The sequence below is a fragment of the Ctenopharyngodon idella genome, chromosome 13 (assembly GCF_019924925.1).
Source record: "Ctenopharyngodon idella isolate HZGC_01 chromosome 13, HZGC01, whole genome shotgun sequence".
NCBI classification, from domain to species: Eukaryota; Metazoa; Chordata; class Actinopteri; order Cypriniformes; family Xenocyprididae; genus Ctenopharyngodon; species Ctenopharyngodon idella.
This window is the reverse complement of record NC_067232.1, coordinates 30090922-30111948: the sequence shown is the minus strand read 5'-3', so window position 1 is coordinate 30111948 and position 21027 is coordinate 30090922. Positions and strand designations below refer to the sequence as shown.

Here is a 21027-nt window from a genome sequence, read left to right as displayed (position 1 = left end):
AAAGAGGAAAACAGGAGATTCAAGCCACTTTTGCTTGTGGATGAAAATATTTGCATATAAAATAAAGAAATAACATATTCAAAAGATCACGATTTTGGATTTTCATAATAAAAAATAATATCTTTAAGGATAAAACTGTGGGTCACATTAGTAGGGTTAAAAATATAAAAACTTAAATTAACCCCAAATGTTCTGGTTATACTACAATCACAAAATAAATGGGCATCTGTTTCTTCAACAAGACAACAATATGAGCAAGTTTAATCAATATCAAGATATTAACAGATAGATTAATTAAACCTGTCACTCATATCTTTTAAGTTTTTGCGCTTGTGAAAACGTCGTAGGTCACATGATAACGTCAACATGGTGGATGATGTCCGGATCACATTCATACTCAACGAGATTAGTACCTACACTTTTAGGCTTGTTAAGTAAGTACTTATTGAAATTAAGTACCTACTCATTGAGTAGGCAGTTTCGGATGCAGCCACTGTGTCCAACTTGTCCATACAGTACTCCTTGAGTCCCCCTAGTGGACTGGATAGTACAACACATCCCTCAGGTAACTTACAATACCCTGACACATTTTACCCAATCCATCCTAATGTTTATTATGGTCAAGAGATATATTTCAACATGAGCCCATGCATTGGGCCCTCAAGTGTAAAGACGTGGTGGGGCTTCCCCCTCTCTTCTTGTGGATTCTATAGTGGAGGGCCAACTGACAATGCATACTGAAGATCTTTCCAGAGTCTTTGAAGTTTGTAGGCTTGCCTTTATTATCCAGCATGCCTCATGATAGAGTTCCAGGTAATCTTCCACACAATCCTCTAACGATCGGCCGTCTTGTGAAACATAGTCTTCATAATCCATTTTGTGGGTCACATTTGGGATTGTTTGACACTGTTAATGAATCATAACATCTTTCCCCTCATAAATGTATAAAATGAAGCTGAAAATGTTATTCCACAATATATTTTTATTATTCAAGAACTGAATGCATTACACATCAAAGGAAAGTGTTTTTATGCAAGTTTCTGCAAATTTCTGCAAGTTCGAAATTAAATATACTTTAAATTAGTGCCATGCATATTGTAAACTTTGGTGAAGTGAATGCATTTTAAAAATGTATATGCTTAACACACTGTAGAAATACAAAATGAGTGTATTACTAATTGAATGTCATACTGGTTAATTGGTTCATTCTTTTTTATAAGGCAAAAAACAGGCAGAAATCAGGAAATCTGAAGAGCTTAATAATAATTGTCATTATAATGATTAAACATCACTCTTGTCCATCATCAATCATTTAAGCTCATGTTGTGAAATTTGTCTCAATTGTTTTACTGTAGGTGCACAGTTACCATGGCCATGCATCAAAATATATTGTACCTATAGTGTGACTGTCAAATTTTCTTTTAACATCTATCTTCCAAGCATCATTACTACAGTTTTACTACAGTCACTCACAACTATGATCACAATATACAAAAAAAACAACAACAAAAAAAAAAAAAAAAACAACACAGCTGTTACATGCCATCTAATGTTCTATAAGGAGGTTTTATTTCATTTGAAGACACATTATCTCATTTACACTTGCATGAGAGTGTAAGTGATCATTTCTCTTCTGGGAACAGATTTAAGTATGCCGATGAAGGCTGAAATATTTTCAGTGTCAAAATGTATTTTGCTGACAGTCTGAACCATCGATAAAACATTGCATATATAAGTGGATTCATACAGGAATTCATGCACACAATCCAGTCCATTACATTAATTATAAGAGAGTCATTTTCCTCATACTCAGCAGAAAGAGAAATTAAATAGTATGGCATCCAGCAAAGAAGATAAACCAGTACTACAATCCCTAAGGTTCTTGCAGCCTTTTTTTCTGATCTGGCCTTTTTGTCTGTGACTAAATTTACATGCTTAGCTTGATAGTTTGCTACAAAGCAGATTTTGACATATAAAGGAATAATTATACAGCAAGGTGCCACTAAACAAACAAAATGATCTAGTATTATATTTTCCAAATTAAAAGAAATTATGCATTCACCAATACATGTGTGGTTCCTCTCTGGATACAGTAAAAACTCATACAACATATACAAATTATATATGAAGGAGAATAACCAGTTTACAACAATAGAAACAACAACTCTGTTATTATTGACCTTCATTGGATATCGCAAAGGATCATTCACAGCAATGTATCGATCCACAGATATAATAATCATATTACCAAGAGATGCCACGAGAACCATATAAAGAATAAGAGGAAATATTGAGCAAAATATTTCTCCAAAGTACCAGCATGGCTCAACCAGTTTCATTCCCTGCACTGGCATGAGAATCAGTCCTGCGATCAGATCAGCCACTGCCAGAGAGAGGATCAGCACATTAGTGGGAGTGTGGAGCTGCTTGAAGTGTGAGATGGAGATGATCACCAACAGGTTCAGAAACACGGTGAACACTGATGTTACAGCAACGAAAATGTACACAAAAATATACTCCACTTCAGGTCGGATACTCTTGGAACAAGACAAATTGTTGTTTGGAAAGCAGTATTGGAGGGTTTGATTATCTGTGTTTGTCACTCCCCAGTTAGACATTTCTATGATAGATCTATTTTGGAGAGCAGACTCTGTGTAAGAATGCTTGCCATTAATATGACTCAGTTTTATACTTACGGAAGCTCAGCGACCACCTCATTTTACTGTGATGTTTGAATATACAGCTATCAACCCACCCACTAGTTCAATATTCATAGACTTATCAGATCTAATTTGATCTATATTCTTTTAAACCTTTCATAAAAGACTGTACCTGAGAGCTTTTATACAATACTAATTAAAGATGAAAGTTTATATATATATATATATATATATATATATTATTAATGTTTAAATCCATTCCCAGTATAAGATTATATCAGTATACAGATGCATTAGAAGCACTGTTTCCATTCTGCAAAGTGACAGCTGGTACACTGATTGATGTAACTTTGAAAACATCTTGCAACAGATCATTTACTGTCAGATCTATTAATGACACATCTATCTTTGTTTTTTGTTGTTGTTGTTGTTGTTGTTAACGAAACAGGAAGGTAAGTACAACCAGTGTTGGGGAAGGTTACTCTTAAAAGTAATGCCTTACAATATTATGTTTCTCCCTAAAAAGTAACTAATTACATTACTTAGTTACTTTTTATGTAATGTAATTGCATTACTTTTTGACTCTCTTCCAGGCCTTGCAGGTGTTCTTTTTTTGCAAGTGTTTAACGCAGTAACATTCAACAACATAGCCAGTATAACATACTGTATAACAAGGTGTATGTTATACAGGCTATGTTGTTGAATGTTACTGCGTTAACATTGCATTTCCTTTTAAAAACACAATCAGAATATTATTGTATTCAGAGCACTTAGAATATTTCCTGACCCCTAGAGTGATGTACGTCATACAAAACTTTACAGGTTATTACTTTCACAGTTTTCTTTTTATATGTCTGAGTTCTAGTTCTTTCATTAGTTGCCATGGTCCCTGATTAGTGTCTCACCTGTTCCTTGGTCTGTTAATGATCAAACCTTTGTGTATTTAAGCCTTCAGTCATCCTCAGTTCGTCGCCAGCTTCACTCCAGTCCTAGAGCCCAGCCAGCCATCAGCCATGCCCACCGTGGAAAAGCCAGAGCCCACTGCTGAATCGCCCACGAAGTGTGAGTCAGAGCGATCGCCAGAGGCTGTTTACATCCTGGAGCCCGATATCAGGGACAACAACTCGAGATTCACTTGCCAGTGCAGTTTATCTCTTTATTCACAACAGCAAATAACAAGAAAGTCAAGATGTTGTGGGTGCAGATGTCTGATCCTCGGCAGCATGGGGACTGCAATGGGTGAGATGAAACAGAATTCCGGACAGACAGTCCAAAGTAAATTCCACAACTGGTGAGGAGAGTAATCCAGTATCAGGCAGGAACTGGAAAACAGGAAACGGGAGACAAAAGAACTGCAAGAGAAAACAAAGAACATAAGCACCACAACAATCCGACAAAGACAGAGCAAACACAGTGACAAAATATAGAGGAGCTGACGAGCCACAGCTGAAGCCGACAACTCATCAGCAATCATGAGTTGCCCAGCAAAGCAGCTGATGAACAAAGCACCTGCGAAACTGTGACAGTACCCCTCCTCCTAAGACTGCCTCCTGGCGCTCCCAGGACAGCTTACCTGTCAATTGTATTTAATTTGTTAATTAATTTTATTTGTTAATAGGTGAATGAAAAGCGGTTTTAATTGGAATCCACGTCCCCTCCGTCTTGAATCCAGAATACGTTTTACTGAATAAGTACCCCATCTATGAGACGCAGTGGGGGAGGAACTGGGGCAGGCGGCTTAATAGGTGAATGAAAAACAGGCTTAAATTTGTATACATGAAAAACCGGATGAATTCTTCTGTGCACCGGAGGAAGTTTGAGGCGGACTGCCACTGGATTTTAGGATTTTAGTGACAGTGAATGGGCAAATAAATTTGGGAGCAAGCTTATTACAGACAGGGATGTTTTGAGTAGAAAGCCACACTTTCTGACCAGCGACGTATGCGGGAGGCTTAGACCGGTGGCGATCAGCCTGGGCCTTAGTGCATGCACTAGTATCCTAAACTAATATCCTAATAACGAGTTATGTGCATACTCAACACATGAGAGCAGCTGGCTCCAGTAGGATGGATTTTAAGACACCAAACATCGCAAAACCCGTCCCAGGTCTTGGTTGGCCCTCTCAGACTGACTGTTGCTCTGAGGATAAAAACCAGAAGAAAAACATTTGCCCCTAGCATAGAATAACCTTTATGCGTGGTTTTGAAAAAACAAAAAATTTAAGTCACTGAAATACGGCCACAAAACAAATACTAAATATGCGTTCACAAGACTTCTGGGTATTGGAGGTTGTAGACTAGAATTTTTGCTTCAAAATAATTAAATAAATAAAAAATTAAATAAAAAATTATCCTGCCTACTCGTTCATATAAAACAATATATTGATTTAAATTTTGTAAGACACTTTTGTCAAGAAAGACAGTATGCGGGAGGCATGAATCTTCATGAATAATGCTGTGGTTCACATCTGAGAAGACAAAGACCCTCATAATGACCTGCATAATGAGCCCTTTCAGTCAGGTAGGCTATGTGTGTCAGGCTGTGTACTCAAAGGAAGACGAAGAAGAAGAGTTCAATACAAAAATCCAAGTTTAATCCAAAAGGCATGCAGGCAGGGAACAACGCAACATAATAAGACGGTTAACAGACCATGAACAGAACTGAAACAGGAACTTATATACACAAAGGGGAATTAACTGATGACGTGCAGCTGTGAAGATGATTAGTGTCCATGGTGACAAATGAATGTGCGCAGGTGAGGAACAGGAGGGATACTGGGAAATGGAGTGCTAGTGCTGGTGACTGTGACAATGTGAGAGGACACTAAAAAAAAAGTTTATTCAGAATATAGTTAACAATATAAATGAGACACATTTTGAATAAATGAGAGCACATTTTGAGTATAGAGTTTTACCTGGAAATAAATTGTGTTCAAAGATGTAAGTGAACATCACTTACCTGGCATTTCAAGGTGTTTGGTGTTTCTGCACTGGAGAAAAAAAAATTTCCTGCTTCCAGTCAGTGATATCACCATTACATTCATTCAGATGTCCAGTGTGGACCAATATCTGGTCACTATGATTCTCAAATCTGTCAGATAAAAGAACAAACCCTATGTGAGCATGCTGATAAAAGGATCATATCAGCTATTGTATTAACGTTAATATAATGTCCACTCGTAACAGAAAACATGATTTTTGTGATCTTATGCATGCATGTATTTTTGCACAACATGTGAAGAAAATTTTGTATAGGCATAAATTTAAAATTACAGTACCAGTCAAAAGATTGGACACATTACTATTTATAATGTTTTTGAAAGAAGTCTCATGCTCATCAAGCCTGCATTTATTTGATCAAAAATACGGAAAAAAAAACAGCAATACCTTGAAATATTATTACAATTTAAAATAGTGTTTTTCTATTTTAATATACTTTAAAAAATAATGTATTTCTGTGATGCAAAGCGTCTAAACATTCATATTACTTCTATGGTATTTTATATATTATATATAGAGCCTAAATGTTAATGTGCAGTTTAATACATTTCAGTTGATTTCACTCATCTCAGTATAGCAATATAGTTTGGGAATAGCCATGGCAATTTACTAAGTTGTGTAGTAAATGCAATGTAGTAAGTTGGAATGTAAGTTGTGTAGTAAATGAAACCACGCGTCGATCTGCCCCATTAATTCACACTGAGACACACAAAACTTGCAGGATTCATATTTAAACAGTCTTTTTGCGGTTTAATATTCACAGACACTATATCGCAATAAGAATAAAGAATTTAAGAATAAAAAACAACTTACCTTTCACAATCATTGGCTCGATAGTTGATCCTCGAAATGAAAGTGAAACCAGTCAAGCTCATCCTCTGAGGCAAATCCTTTTAAAATTATTCCTCACCGCATCTCAAAACGATGAAAAGTAGCGGATAATGAGCTGACTCGCAAACGTCTGACAACCTTCTCTTTTCATACAGATTACATAAACAGAGAATATTTGTTTTCGATTTGACGTACATGATTTAAACGTTGGCAGATCACTGTGCTGTTCAGACTACATGACTTGCTATGGAGTCTTGAAGTCATTGTGGTGTTCACACTACGTGACACTACGTAAATGATCTGCAACAGGAGGTTACACACTACACAAGCTGACAACAACTGTCACCCAACGACTTTATTTGAAAATGGATGTTGGGAGGAAATTAGATTAAATTTTGAATTAAATTTAATTAAAATTAAAATAACAGTATATTAAAAGTTTAAAACATTCTGGCTGACCACCCAGAGTTAAGGCGACCGTTATTTTAGAACGTTTCCCTTTATTGTTTCCATGACGACGCGTCATGCTTGTCACGTGACACACCGCGGACAGCCACACAAAGCCACATGCTTTGCTCACCATGTCATCAACTATCTGATATTCTGATTCTCAAATATATGCAAGTGAGTGTTTTGTCATTTAAATGATGTTTTATTGACAAAATTCAGGAGGAGCAACGTTCAAATAATCTGACTAATCCTCACGTCATTTCAGCCAGCTGTTAGCAATCAGTAATCAACATATCTACCCAATCAGCATGAGTGAAAGCATATATATAGACACAGTCGACTCACCCATATTCCTCAACAGTTTTACAGCATCCCTCCACCACCCCGTCTCCTCACACTTGCCTGGTTACTTTCCTAACCAGAATACGGGGGGAGTACTCTGGGTTCGGGCCAAAATACTGAGCTCGGAGCCCTCTCCTCGGACAGCACGCCAAATCCGCATACTACTACTCATACTATTTACTATCTGATTATTTGTAAGTGTGAACTCGTGAAATACCTATATAATGACCTTGATCTTAATATAACGTGAATTCATCCATTTGTCCCGAAATACATGTGGCCGGTGAAGTTGGAGAACAATAGAGTGAGTAAGCTTTATAGTTACTTACACAATGTGTATCTGATATGAATAAATGTCGGCAAATTATATTTGAATGGATTGTTATTGCTGCTTCCATAGACAATGTATATTTCATTGGCTGTTACGTCGTGACACGTGACACCACAGGGTATCGAGTCGGCCGACAGCTCCAGATATTTAGCATGCTAGATATTTGTCTGGCGTCAGTGACGCGTTAGTGAGCCTCTTTGATGCGTCGTTGAGTAGTTCACACATAAAGCTTGGCGAGCGCCGATCACCCGCTGATTTTCCCCCGATCACAGCCCGACCTGTCGACGAGCCCGTTCACTTGCAAATCGGGCTTAAATCATGCTTAAAATCCTGTAGTGTAAACTTGCCATTAGTAGACATGTAGTTGCAAAGTTACTTATAGTCAACAGAATGTTCAAAAGGGACCATCAAAATAAAGTGTTACTGAAAAGCTGTACAATTCACCCCTGGATGACAAGCGAGCTTGGAACAATGACCCCGTCAGACCCCAAACTCTCAGGCACAAAGAACCGCACCAACCCCCCACCTCAGACACATCAACCGCCACCAAAAACTGATGTGAGGAATCAGGGACCATAAGAATGGGAGCCAAAATGAAACGACTCTTCAGGTTGGAAAAGGCAGCTTCAGCTGCACTAGATGACCTGAAAGTCACCTTGGTGGAGGTCAAGGCAGTCAGAGGGGCGACCTGTTGGCTGTAAAACGCCGGTAGAAATTGGCAAAGCCCAGAAATCTCTGCAGGGCCTTGCGGGAATCTGGGGTTGGCCAATCCACCACAGCTTAAATCTTGTTGGGATCCATGCGCACCCCCTCGGACGAGACAACAAACCCCAAGAAAGGGACTGACTGTGCATGAAAAATGCATTTTTCCGCCTTGACCAGTGCTTGAAATGGGCCAACATGTTACATGTATGGAAGCCCACCGTGCCCTCCCTTCTTCAGGGAGGCATTTTGAACTGAGCATCGGGAGTACAGGCACTTTTATTTTTCCACTTCAGGCACTGGCCTTGACAAAAAGCCCTTTCTCAAGCAGCCTCTGAAGCACTCGCCTGATGTGCTGAATATGTTCCTGTAGAGAAAGAAAATATCAAAATGTCATCCAGATAAACATATATGTAACGCGTATATAAGTAGCGCTCACTTCAAAGTCCTAGGTTACTGGAATTCTTGGACCAGGAATCAGAAGACAGGGGTCGACTCACTCGAGCAAAAGCAGTAAAAATAACAATAGGAAAACAGTAAAATGTAAATAACTACTTGAACAATGGAAACTATTGTTTGAAATTGAAATGAAAACAAACAAAACTCAAATAGCACAATATTTCAAAACAATAGTAATCACAAAAGAAACAAGATATTAGAGTTCAAAGCCAGTTCAGAATTTCAAAATCAGTTTCCAGATTTCACATCAATTTCTGAAATTCAACCTCAGTTTCTCAATTCTGTGTTCAGAAAACAGAAGGCCAGAAGACTAATAAAGGGTGCCAGTTCTCTAAACAGCTACCATTCAGAAATCACATAGATAATAAAACAGTCTTCAAAATCAGAGTCCTGAATCCAAAAGGTCAATGAACAGTGATGTTCAGCAAAAAAAAAAAAAAAACAGTTCAGTCCATGAGGGGAAAAAACAACTAATGTTTGTTTCCAGGGAAATCCAGGTGAACTTCCAGGTGAATCCAATTCTGATTTAGAACATAATCACAGAAGGCTGAAGGCCAGAAGACTAATAAAGGGTGCCAGTTCTCTAAACAGCTACCATTCAGAAATCACATAGATAATAAAACAGTCTTCAAAATCAGAGTCCTGAATCCAAAAGGTCAATGAACAGTGATGTTCAGCAAAAAAAAAAAAAAAAACAGTTCAGTCCATGAGGGGAAAAAACAACTAATGTTTGTTTCCAGGGAAATCCAGGTGAACTTCATAGAACACACACACACACACACACAAATAAATGTATGCAGTTCTGTCCTACCCAATCAGGAAAATTGACTTTTTACTGTGTTTCCAGGTATGAAACAATAGGATAGGATGACTCGCCAGTCCAAACCAGGGATAAGAATCCACAGCCAGGACAGGATTCAGGATCACAGCAGTAATTTTCCAGACATTCAGAGAAAAGAAAACAACACACACACACACACACACACACACAAAAGAACGACCTTGCAAAACAAAGCCAAAACAATCATCAGTAACTCATTCAAATAAACTGTTTCAAATAACTAAAATGTCTGTTTCAATCATTTGCGTATAGACGAACGTTTATATGCTAGTCACCATGTGCTCAATTAGTACACTAGGGCCTATGCACAGTGTTAGCAAAGCTAGCACTGCATGGCACGCATTTCTCAATGGAAAAATATATCTTAACAAATAATACATCTTTTAAACATTTAAACATGACTATATACACTCGCAGATTGCATTAAAACACAAATAAAGCATTTTTCAACACATTTTTACATTACTCATCACTCTTTCAAATTCGTTTTTCACATTACTTTTCCAATAATAACATCCAACATTCAAATTAACTAAATACATTTCTTATAAAGAATTTTGTACTTACCAAGGAGAAATGTATAAAAGAGAAAAAGAAATAAATCTTGCTCCAAAGAAATATTGATTAGGTTCAATTTTATCAGCTTTCCATCACGTCTTGTTCAGCACTGTTGTTGATCGTTGTTCCCAAACTGGTGAATTTAAAGTATAAATATATAAAGTTCACTATATCTGTTAACAATCCATCACTGAATCATTAGTTTGTTTTTCCTAGATAAATCTGATCAGCTGCACTTTCTCTTGATCACGATTTTCTCTCCTCTTCCTGCTTGTATGCTGGTCTCTTCTCAAACTTTTTTTTTTTTTATAATAAATTTTGCTTTGTTCTTTTCAGTCCATTAGTTTACAACGATATAAATAAAATAATACTACCTATAAATATTAGTGACCTGGGTTACACATATGAACTGATTGACCATGTCTCTCCTGGCTGTCTCAAGTCCGCAAGTCACCTCTCGATGCATCCTCGATAAAAGGGGTGGGTCAAAACACATCCAGGGATTTTAACTGTATTTGCCTAGATGTGAACTTTGAATTGGAACAGTACTTGAGCAGCGACTGATTACATTTCACAAGTCCACAAGAACACAAGTACAGACAAGAACGCATATTGAGAAACGGCTACTGACAATATATAGTGGAGCTGATGAGCCACAGCTGAAGTGGCCCAGGGGACAAACATACACACACACACACGATCTGATAGGAAGAACTCACAGACCTGCAAACCATGACACCTAAGGCCTTGGACTTCTGAGTCAGCAGCTGCGCCTTGACCCTCCACCAATTTCCTATTGTCCAATTCTGATTTAGAACATAATCACAGAAGGCTGAAGGCCAGAAGACTAATAAAGGGTGCCAGTTCTCTAAACAGCTACCATTCAGAAATCACATAGATAATAAATGTAGCTCACATTTATAACCGTTACGAGCGCCACCCATGAAGTTCCCTCCATCTGCCACCGGAGGTCACCCTCCCCTGAGTTTTGAATCCCGGACTCCATTTCCCACAATCTTCATACCTGGCCTGATTGCGCGTCACCTGGTAGCCATTTCACAGACTATTTATAGTCCTGCGAGTGAACAGTTCAGTGCAAAGTATTGTATTGCCATGGCCTGCAATTCTGAGTGCTTTTCCCTTGTTTGTCTGATCTGTTACTGACCTTGTTTGTATTACTGTTTTTTCAACCCTTGCCGCCTGCCCTTGACCCAGTGCTTTGTATTTTGGATTATTGTGTTTGTCTGCTGCCTGCCTCGACCCCTGCCTGTTATGACTCCTTACGTCTCTGCATACATTGTTGTTGTTCTCCTGGCTGTATTCTGATTCTGCTGTTATTAAATAAACCGCACATGGATCCCAACCCAAGCGCCTTTGGTTCCTCATCACAATAACATAATTTACAATATTTAAAAAAAAAAAAAAAACATAATTACTACAGTTTGTTTTTAATCACAGCAAATGCAAGCCTTTGGAAACATTTCGTTTGCTCTGGACCGCAAGGATGCGCTGCAGTTGACGAGTGGAAACAAAGACTGCCTGTAGAAACAGAGAGCATGCTCATTTCTGTTTTGACATGCTTTCTAGATTTGCTGGTGTCCAAGATTCCAGGCATATCAGTTACATGCAAAATGTGTATCTGAAATAAAGTGTGGCATGCTTATAACTGGATTCATTTATGAAGTTACTCACATTGGCAGACAAATATTTGAGTGAATGGAACAAAAAGAAAAAGCCTTTTTCATCTAATGTTGTGGTGAACAAAAAGTTCAAGATTAGCTTGAGCAAACTCTGTTTTTTTGGGCTCATGAAGGTGGATTGGTTTTTAGCAGGTTTCATTGCTATGGTAACTTACGCTACACGGCTAACCTGCTCCGGAGCAGGTTTTATTCTGGGTTAGAGATCGCAAACCCAAACTCGACCAATCAGCTGTGAGTAAAGTAACATGTATCTGATGCAATAAAGCCACTCCTCCTGTATCTCTGGCTCCAAATCAAATCACTTCATAATGAAAACATTTTAGAGACAAAATTGCTCATCTTTTGATGCTAATTAATTTTATTTATATTAAATGAATTATAATTATGTATAGTTAATATAATATATTCATATAATTGTATTGATTCACAATATTAAACTTTGCTTTTAAATTAAAATAAATATAATACATGCATTAATATAAAAAGCTTTTAAAGGTCTTTGTGAAACTATATAAATTATAAGGCCTATTTGTTTGATTCACATGCATTGATATAGTCAGATATTTTCTTTCAGCTGCCTTCTCAAACTTTCCCTGCAGCAGCAGTTTATTCCTGCCTTGTAAATGTGTTTAATTAATGATATTTTTCATCACCATCTTTTAATCTTCAGAAGAGAAGTGAATTCGCTGTCTCTCTCACGAGAAGTGAATCAAACGGACGCTCTTCATGTTCCGTGTGATTGGCTGTTTGCCGCACGCGTCACATTTTCAACAATTCTAACCTTATTCTAAAATATTTTGCTAACATGTTTTGCATCCAAAAGTGTAAGCTCTTCAATTCTCTCAGTACAAACTGCAGTGTATTTTGCTGCCAGTTGCAGCAATATTAACAGACTTTTTAAAGACATAGTCTGTTCAGTAAACCACTGATTAATGAATAAAAACAACAACATGGTTTGTTTTTTGACTACATCAATCTTGTCATCGATGCAACAAACACTAGTGACATCATCTGCCAGAAACTGACACTAAACTGAGACTGCAGTTAGATTAAAACACACACACAGCATTTTACTTAAACATTCATTGGAGAATGCTAGTTGTAGAAAATGTACATGTGCATTTATCAAAAGCAGTCCTATCAATATATTGTTAAAGTGACACTTTTGTTTGTTTTATACAAAGTTCAATAAAGTTCTAGGTTTTTTAGTCTGGGTGTTTTCATGAGTAACCTTCTCCCAAGGGAATGGATCTAAGCTACCATCACTACAACAGCACTGATTGCATCAGCACAAGTCTGTTTTTCTAACACTTTTGATTGTTAGGCTTTAAACACATTTAATGAGACATCACTACCACTGACAAATAAGTGATAATAGACACTCTGGAGAGTTAAAGATTTCGTCAGATAAATAACATTGTTCAGTAAAAGAGCTGATTGGTCAGAAACAAGTTTACCAGTGCAGATGACACTGAGGACCAGACTGAATTTTGACTTTTTTTTCCTGTTTTTGTTATACACTTACCTTCATGTTGAAGTGATGTAAAAAATTAAGTAATTTCAAACAGTGATGTGTCCCTTTGCTCTTGGTGAATCTGCAAATGACTTGTGTATCTATCCGACCTAAAGCGGAGTACATTGTGTGCATTTTCATTGCTGTAGATTCATTTGCATAACTACAGCACTCTTCATACAACATTCACCTCAGACTAGTGCATAAACTTGAGGGTTTATACACAATCGATCTTCTACATTCTGGTTTTCTACATGCAAATTCAAAATTCACACAAAAATAGCTGCACAGATATCCAGGAAAAGACAAATGTTAATAAATGTTGATATTCCAAACACAAAAATTTCAAAATGTCAGACATGCAATATTGCTGGATCTCGCTAGAAAAATGTGTGGGTGAATGGGTTCGAAAAAAACAAGCCTGAAATAAGTGTAGTAATATTCGTATAGGCATCAGTTGTGTAATGATTTTAAGTCACAGAAGGTACAGATTACAGATGGTACTCAAATACTTTTACCGCCGCCTTTTCCATGACAATATCAGGGGTGTTTATTGGCTGTCTTTTACCACTAAGTGGCACTATAACCATAGATTTTGAAAAGTTCGAAAGTGAACGTCAGTTTATTCTCTCAAGTATAAGCTGTTCTTTGCCTTTGGCCTCGTTGAAAGCTGTGGTAGCGAATAAATAAACGAATTCATAATCACAGGACCAAATTTTGTACTGAAAGACAATGTAGGTGTTATTTAGACCAAATTCAGAGACAGTAAATGTTATGTGAGCCCATGCTTAGTTCTCAGTGTACAATTTGTGTACAATCAGTGTTCTTTTAATTAGGGCCCGAGCACCCATGGTGTGAGGACCCTATTGTAATTTTGATTTTTTTCTGCAAAATTTTTGCAGTTTTTGCCATTTCCAGACATTGTACTTTAACGAACTCCTCCTAGAGATTTTATCAGATAAACATCATATTTGGTCAGTCTAATCTTAAGGCCTTTGCGACGTTAAATTGCAAAGATCTTGAGTTTTCGCTGAAGGGCGTGTCTGTGGCGGACTGACAAATCTGATGTTTCGCCATGAAAGAGGAAGCTGCTGTAAGTCATGCATACAGTGTCCGACCTGCCCCAAACTTCACATGTGTGATAAGATTCCTGGCCTGAAGACATCTACATGCCAATATTCAATTAGTCATAGCGTCACCTGCTGGCAACTACTTGCACAACTACTTCCACGTTCTACTTATTACGGCTCGAACGTTTCTGGTCAGTGTTCAGCGCACTTATACACAGAGAGCTTCTCATGAAAATGCTGCCAAATGTTTTTTAAACAATTAATCATATTCTTTGCATTAACATTAATTATCTTCAACCTGCTGAAATGTTTATTAATATATTTCCCTTCCAAATGCACATTCTGAACAATAAATAAATATATTTCCCCACTAACCTACCGCCGTCAAGTGCTTGTCTTCTCATTAGCAGTGTTTTTCTCTTAGTCATCATATTTGATACCTGTTAAATTTACATTTAAATGAATTTGACTGATAAACACCCTTAAGAAAGCGCATGGTTTTACTATGGTAAGTGTAGTAACTATGGGTGACAACGCATTATCACAATGGCTCAAACAGTTGCTCTGCAAACAAAAACAAGTTAAAACTGTCAAGCATCGCTGATTCCCTCCTGACAATCTGTTAACAGAATGACAACTGTAAAAGTCCGTTAGCACCGTTAGCATCGCACACTAGCTGCTTTCTGACTGTAAAGGAGCAGAAGAGCATACAATGCATGCACAAACAAACCAAGCTGATCATTAAACAGCAGTATAACTTACCTTTCATATAATAGTTATAATTAATCAAATACTTATGAAGGCGAACCATGGTTTTACTATAGTAAGAGTGTAGTAACTATGGTTAATTTTCGTACGAGCAGTAACCTATTGCTTGCGTTGGTGCTCTTTTATTCCAGTGTTTGAAATAGTTGAATGAATGTGATAACTGCCTTAACTATGTTAAATATTTAATCTTAAAGAATAACGCAATGACAGCGCAACTACTTTGAATAATAGGATTTTTGGCATAAATGTGTGAAGTACATAAAAGTGATTGTCAGTGAAAAAATATCACAGAATAGTGACTAAAATATTATGTTTATTCTGATCTTATCACATCTCACACTGCAGCGTCGCGATCACTAGTAGAGCGCTGACACCCTGTGGTGAAAGAATCACGGCTTATGTTGGATTAAAACTTAAAGTTCCGTTGAGTTTGGAAAGGTCTGTACACGGTAATCATCAGAATATCTCTTCTCCTGTCTCTGAATATGTCTGGAATTTAAAATCATCCCGAGGACTCTCATATTAAGAGGCGTTTATTTAGCTATGTGATAACAGCCCATTGAAAATATATACAACCGAAACAACTGAGCCATAATATTTCAAACCGGATGTGCGTCACAAGGCTCAGTGCAAGTAGTCCATTCATTCCCTGAAACGCATTTAAATATGCCATGAAGTACCAAACATGCTAGTAACACGTTAAATGATGCAACACTTGGCTAAGTGCTAATATATGGGTTGTTGTAACTCAGGCAAACAATGTCCAGTCTGCTCCAAACTTCATGTTTGATAATAGTCCTGACCTGAAGACATCTATATGGGAATATTCAGTTATAGTCAAAGCGCCACCTGCTGTATTAGATTTGTTAATTGAAACCTAAACATTGAAATAAAATAAAAGTAAATGAAACTTAAATTAAAAACATTGCTTGCTATTAACCAACCTTAGTCCACAGCATTTTCGCATTCTTTATTATATATAAAAATCAGTATGCTACTGTGATCAACCATTTTCGTTAATAAATAATGAAAATATTACAACAAATATCAATTTCTATTTTCATTCCAGTAGGACCCTGTTGCGCTGTACTGCTGCCGGCAAAACCTTCTGAAGATGATATTTATTGCATTCAGTTGTCAGGCGATTTGCTTCATTCCATTTTTCTATTCTAAAAGTTTGCTATATTCTTTTTTCTTTTTTTTCCCCTTTTTTTTCCCTTTTTTTTTTCTTTTTTTTACAATTGTTTCTACATATTTAATGTTTGCTTTCTTTAAATTTAACCAATTCTGTTTTGTCTGTCTCATTCTTGTTGAAATTAAAAAACCTTGTCGTTATATATATATATATAAACTGATACAAACAGATATTAAATGATTCGCTTGAGTCCTAAAAATAGGATTATATTATGATGTGAACACTTGTATGTGTTTGTTGGTTTAAACAGTAGGCCTATTAACCAATAATAAAAACTTATTAATATAAAATGTATTAATATAAAATTAAAACTACTAATTTGAGGAACAAACACTATAATAAAAGTTTGAGTTTGTCAGAGTTTGATTTTGATCAGAGTTCAGCTCCAGCCCTGATCAAACTCACCTGCCTGTAACTTTCTAGTAATCCTGAAGAAATTGATTAGCTTGTTCAGGTGTGTTTGATTAGTTTTGGAGCCACACTGGATCTCAAGGGCCAGAGTTCAGCACCCCTGCTGTAGTACATACTTCAGTTGTAGAAGGAACATCTGAAAAAAAAAAAAAAAGAAAAGAAAAAAGTAATGGGTACAGTTTAATTAAGTTCACAAGGTTATTTTGAGATGAACCAGATAAATGAGAGTTAAGAGTGCCTCAGAATTTGGCAAATGAGCACTTGGAACAGTAATGTTACATATGTGGATTTTAAGGGAGTATTCTGATAGAGGCACTGCTGGACAGTGTTGGGGAAGCTACTTTGAAACTGTAGCTTGACAAGCTACAAGCTACTCATAAGTTCAAGTAGTTAAGTTACATTCAAGCTACCCTTCTGAAAAAGTAGTTAGCTACTGTACACTACAAGTTACTATCAAAAAGTAGCTAGCTACATTGAATTTTTTTTGTTTGTTTTTTTACTTTGACATTGTTACAAACAGGTCTAACTGAATAATTGTTAATGGAGAATGTTAAATGTTGTAAGAACTATATTTGGGGTTAAAAACAACATTTCAATTGCAAAAATTGTTTGATTTTGTTGAAGGGTTAGTTCACCCAAAAATGAAAATGATGTCATTTATTACTCACCCTCATGTCGTTCTACACCCGTAAGACCTAAAGTCGTTATTTTGTTATTTTTGGTGCACAAAAAGTATTCTCATCACTTTATAATATTAAGGTTGAACCACCGTAGTCATATGAACTGTAGCTTTCTGGGCAAAGTGTTAATTGTCTTGCTGGAGATGCAGGCCTCACTGAGCCATCGGATTTTATCAAAAATATCTTAATTTGTGTTCCGAAGATGAACGAAGGTCTTACGGGTGTGGAACAACATGAGGGTGAGTAATTAATGACATTTTCATTTTTGGGTGAACTAAAGCCTCATCTCTTTAGCCAAGCATTCACATAATGCATCTCATATCAGATAAATTGCACATGGCTATCTTTGCTTAATGTTATGAATAGCAGCTACGCTAATTATTCTCCATTTGTTTTTCTGTTTTATCTCGGGACGCCCGTTCAGTTTGGATCCAGCCTCTTAAAAAGACCTCAGATGACCAACACCTTTGAAGACACGGTGCCAACTTCTTCGAGGACTTCAGATGATGCAATATCTGGATCGACATGAACATTTCCAAATTTCTATATATCCTAATTATTGTTAATATGTAATACATTATTTCCAGGAGCTTATTGCTTCTACCATCAATTAAACTGCTAACAGTGATTGTAAATTAAATTGCCTAAATTATTACATTATTAGCTAACTGCATTCTCTAAATTGTTATGTTGACATGCATTCTCTGTAAAGCTGCTCTGAAACAATATGTGTCGTGAAAAGCGCTATACAAATAAATGTGAATTGAATTGAATATAGTTTCATAAATTTCTGTCATGTCATTCTAAAGTTCTCTTTTCAGTGGAGCAGGACAACGTCACACCAGTCCTTGTTTCATACTCATCCACAGACAAATGATTTTGGCCGTGGGGAGGGGCATCATTTGGAATGATGTAAGAAGTTTTAGTGCCGTTTTGACCTGTGAAAGTGCCCTCTGCATTTACAATATATATGTTTGACCTCATATCACAGCTTGATTTGGTGTGTAATATGGAGCAGATTAGATATGCCATACATGCCACAGGCCTTACTTTTTTCTGCCACTCATCAAAACAGAAATAAAGAAAGCTACAGGCACACTGGGTTCCCTCTTATTCCTGCAAAAATTGCCAGTGCTGCTTCAATTGTGAGGACCCGACACATCACTGAGAGCTGTTAGCCTAAACACAGTTGGGATTGTTTGACACTGTTAATGAATCATAACATCTTTCCCCTCATAAAAGTATAAAATGAAACTGAAAATATTATTCCAAAATATATTTTTATTATTCAGGAACTGAATGCACTACATTTCAAAGGAAACTGTATTTATAAAAAAATTCTGCAAGTTTGAAATTAAATAGTATAAATTAGTGCCATGCATTTTTAAAACTTTGGTGAAGTAAATGCATTTTAAAAATGTAAATGCTTAACACACTGTAGAAATACAAAATGAGTGCATAACTAATTGAATGTCATACTGGTTAATTCATTCATTCTTTTTTATAAGGCAAAAAACAGGCAGAAAACAGGAAATCTGAAGAGCTTAATAATAATTGTCATTATAATGATTAAACATCACTCTTGTCCATCATCAATCATTTAAGATCATGTTGAGAAATTTGTCTCAATTGTTTTACTGTAAGTGCACAGTTACCATGGCCATGCATCAAAATATATTGCACAAGCTGTTACATGCCATCTAATGTTCTGTAAGGAGGTGCTTAAAACAAGAACTCTATTTCATTTCAAGACACATTATCTCATTTACATTTGCATGAGAGTGTAAGTGATCATTTCTCTTCTGGGAACAGATTTAAGTATGCCGATGAAGGTTCAAATATTTTCTGTGTCAAAATGTATTTTGCTGACAGTCTGAACCATCGATAAAACATTGCATATATAAGTGGATTCATACAGGAATTTATGCACACAATCCAATCCATTACTTTAATTATAAGAGAGTCATTTTCATCATGCCCACCAGAAAGAGAATATAAATAGTATGGCATCCAAAAAAGAAGATAAACCAGTACTACAATCCCTAAGGTTCTTGCAGCCTTTTTTTCTGATTTGGCCTTTTTGTCTGTGACTGAATTTAAATGCTTCGCTTGCCGTTTTGCTACAAAGCAGATTTTCACATATAATGGAATAATTACACAACAAGGTGCCACTAAACAAATAAAAGCATCTATTAGTAAATTTTCCAGTGTAATAACAAGTATGCATTCTCCAATACATGTGTGGTTCCTCTCTGGATACAGTAACAAATCATACAAAAGATAAAATGAATATAAGAAGGAGAATAACCAGTTTACAACAATAGAAACAACAGCTCTGTTATTATTGACCTTCATTGGATATCGCAAAGGGTCATTCACAGCAATGTATCGATCCACAGATATAATAATCAAATTACCAAGAGATGCTGTGACAACCACATAAAAAATAAGAAGAAATATAGAGCAAAATATTTCTCCAAAGTACCAGCATGGCTCAACCAGTTTCATTCCCTGCACTGGCATGAGAATCAGTCCTACGATCAGATCAGCCACTGCCAGAGAGAGGATCAGCACATTGGTGGGAGTGTGGAGCTGCTTGAAGTGTGAGATGGAGATGATCACCAAAAGGTTCAGAAACACGGTGAACACTGACGTTACTGCAACAAAAATGTACACAAAAATGTACTCCACTTCAGGTCGGATACTTTTGGTACAAGACAAATTGTTGTTTATAAAGCAGTATTGGATGGTTTGATAATCTGCGTTTGTCACTCCCCAGTTAGACATTTCCATGATAGATCTATCCTGGAGAGCAGACTCTGTGTGAGAATGCTTGCCCCTAATATGACTCAGTTTTATACTTACGGAAGCTCAGTGACCACCTCATTTTACCATGATGTTTGAATATTCAGCTATTAGCCTACCCGCTAGTTCAATATTCATAGACCTCTCAGATCTAATCTGATCTATATTCTAATAAACCTTTCATAAAAGACTTCACCTGAAAGCTTTTATATTGCTATATACATAATACCAATTAAAGATTTAAGTTGGATTTTTAAAAAAATATTATCCCAGTACAAGACTATATTAGTATACTGACACATTTGAAGCACAGTGTCTATTCCACAAAGTCACAGCTGGTTCACTGAGCGATGTAAAGGAGCAAGTATACTTAGGCCGTCTGTATCCGCGCACCGGTGCGTGTAGAACAGTGCATGCACAAGAAAGATTAAAGAGAAAGAAGAGTCACAACGAATGTATCTGTGTCGAATGTAAATGTGTCGAACTCCATCTGGGCCATCTGGGGTTGAGTATACTTTGGAAGATGTACGGACACAACTGCACGAGACGCGTTCAGATGCGGAAATTGAAGTATACCCGGGCCTTAACTCTATGAAAAGTCTTGCAACAGATGATTTATTGTCAGCTCTATCAATGACACTTCTATCTTTGTTAATCCAGAATCTGAGATGACGATTGAGACAGGAAGGTAAATATAATCAGTGTTGGGGAA

At 36.7% G+C, this 21027-nt stretch overlaps 2 protein-coding genes across 2 annotated transcripts; both read right to left on the bottom strand.

Moving 5' to 3' along the window:
- Positions 1-1096: 1096 nt before the first annotated feature.
- On the bottom strand, positions 1097-2754 carry LOC127524393 (trace amine-associated receptor 13c-like). Its single transcript, XM_051915837.1, has one exon. The coding sequence runs from the start codon at positions 2616-2618 to the stop codon at positions 1623-1625; it is 996 nt and encodes a 331-aa protein (XP_051771797.1). The 5' UTR covers positions 2619-2754; the 3' UTR covers positions 1097-1622.
- Positions 2755-19301: 16547 nt separating this feature from the next.
- LOC127524396 (trace amine-associated receptor 7c-like) lies at positions 19302-20297 on the bottom strand. The gene has a single exon (XM_051915838.1). The coding sequence runs from the start codon at positions 20295-20297 to the stop codon at positions 19302-19304; it is 996 nt and encodes a 331-aa protein (XP_051771798.1).
- Positions 20298-21027: the final 730 nt, after the last annotated feature.

Coding starts and splice junctions, on each gene's coding strand:
- LOC127524393 (XM_051915837.1), bottom strand. CDS start 2,618: ATGTCTAACTGGGGAGTGACAAACACAGATAATCAAACCCTCCAATAC.
- LOC127524396 (XM_051915838.1), bottom strand. CDS start 20,297: ATGTCTAACTGGGGAGTGACAAACGCAGATTATCAAACCATCCAATAC.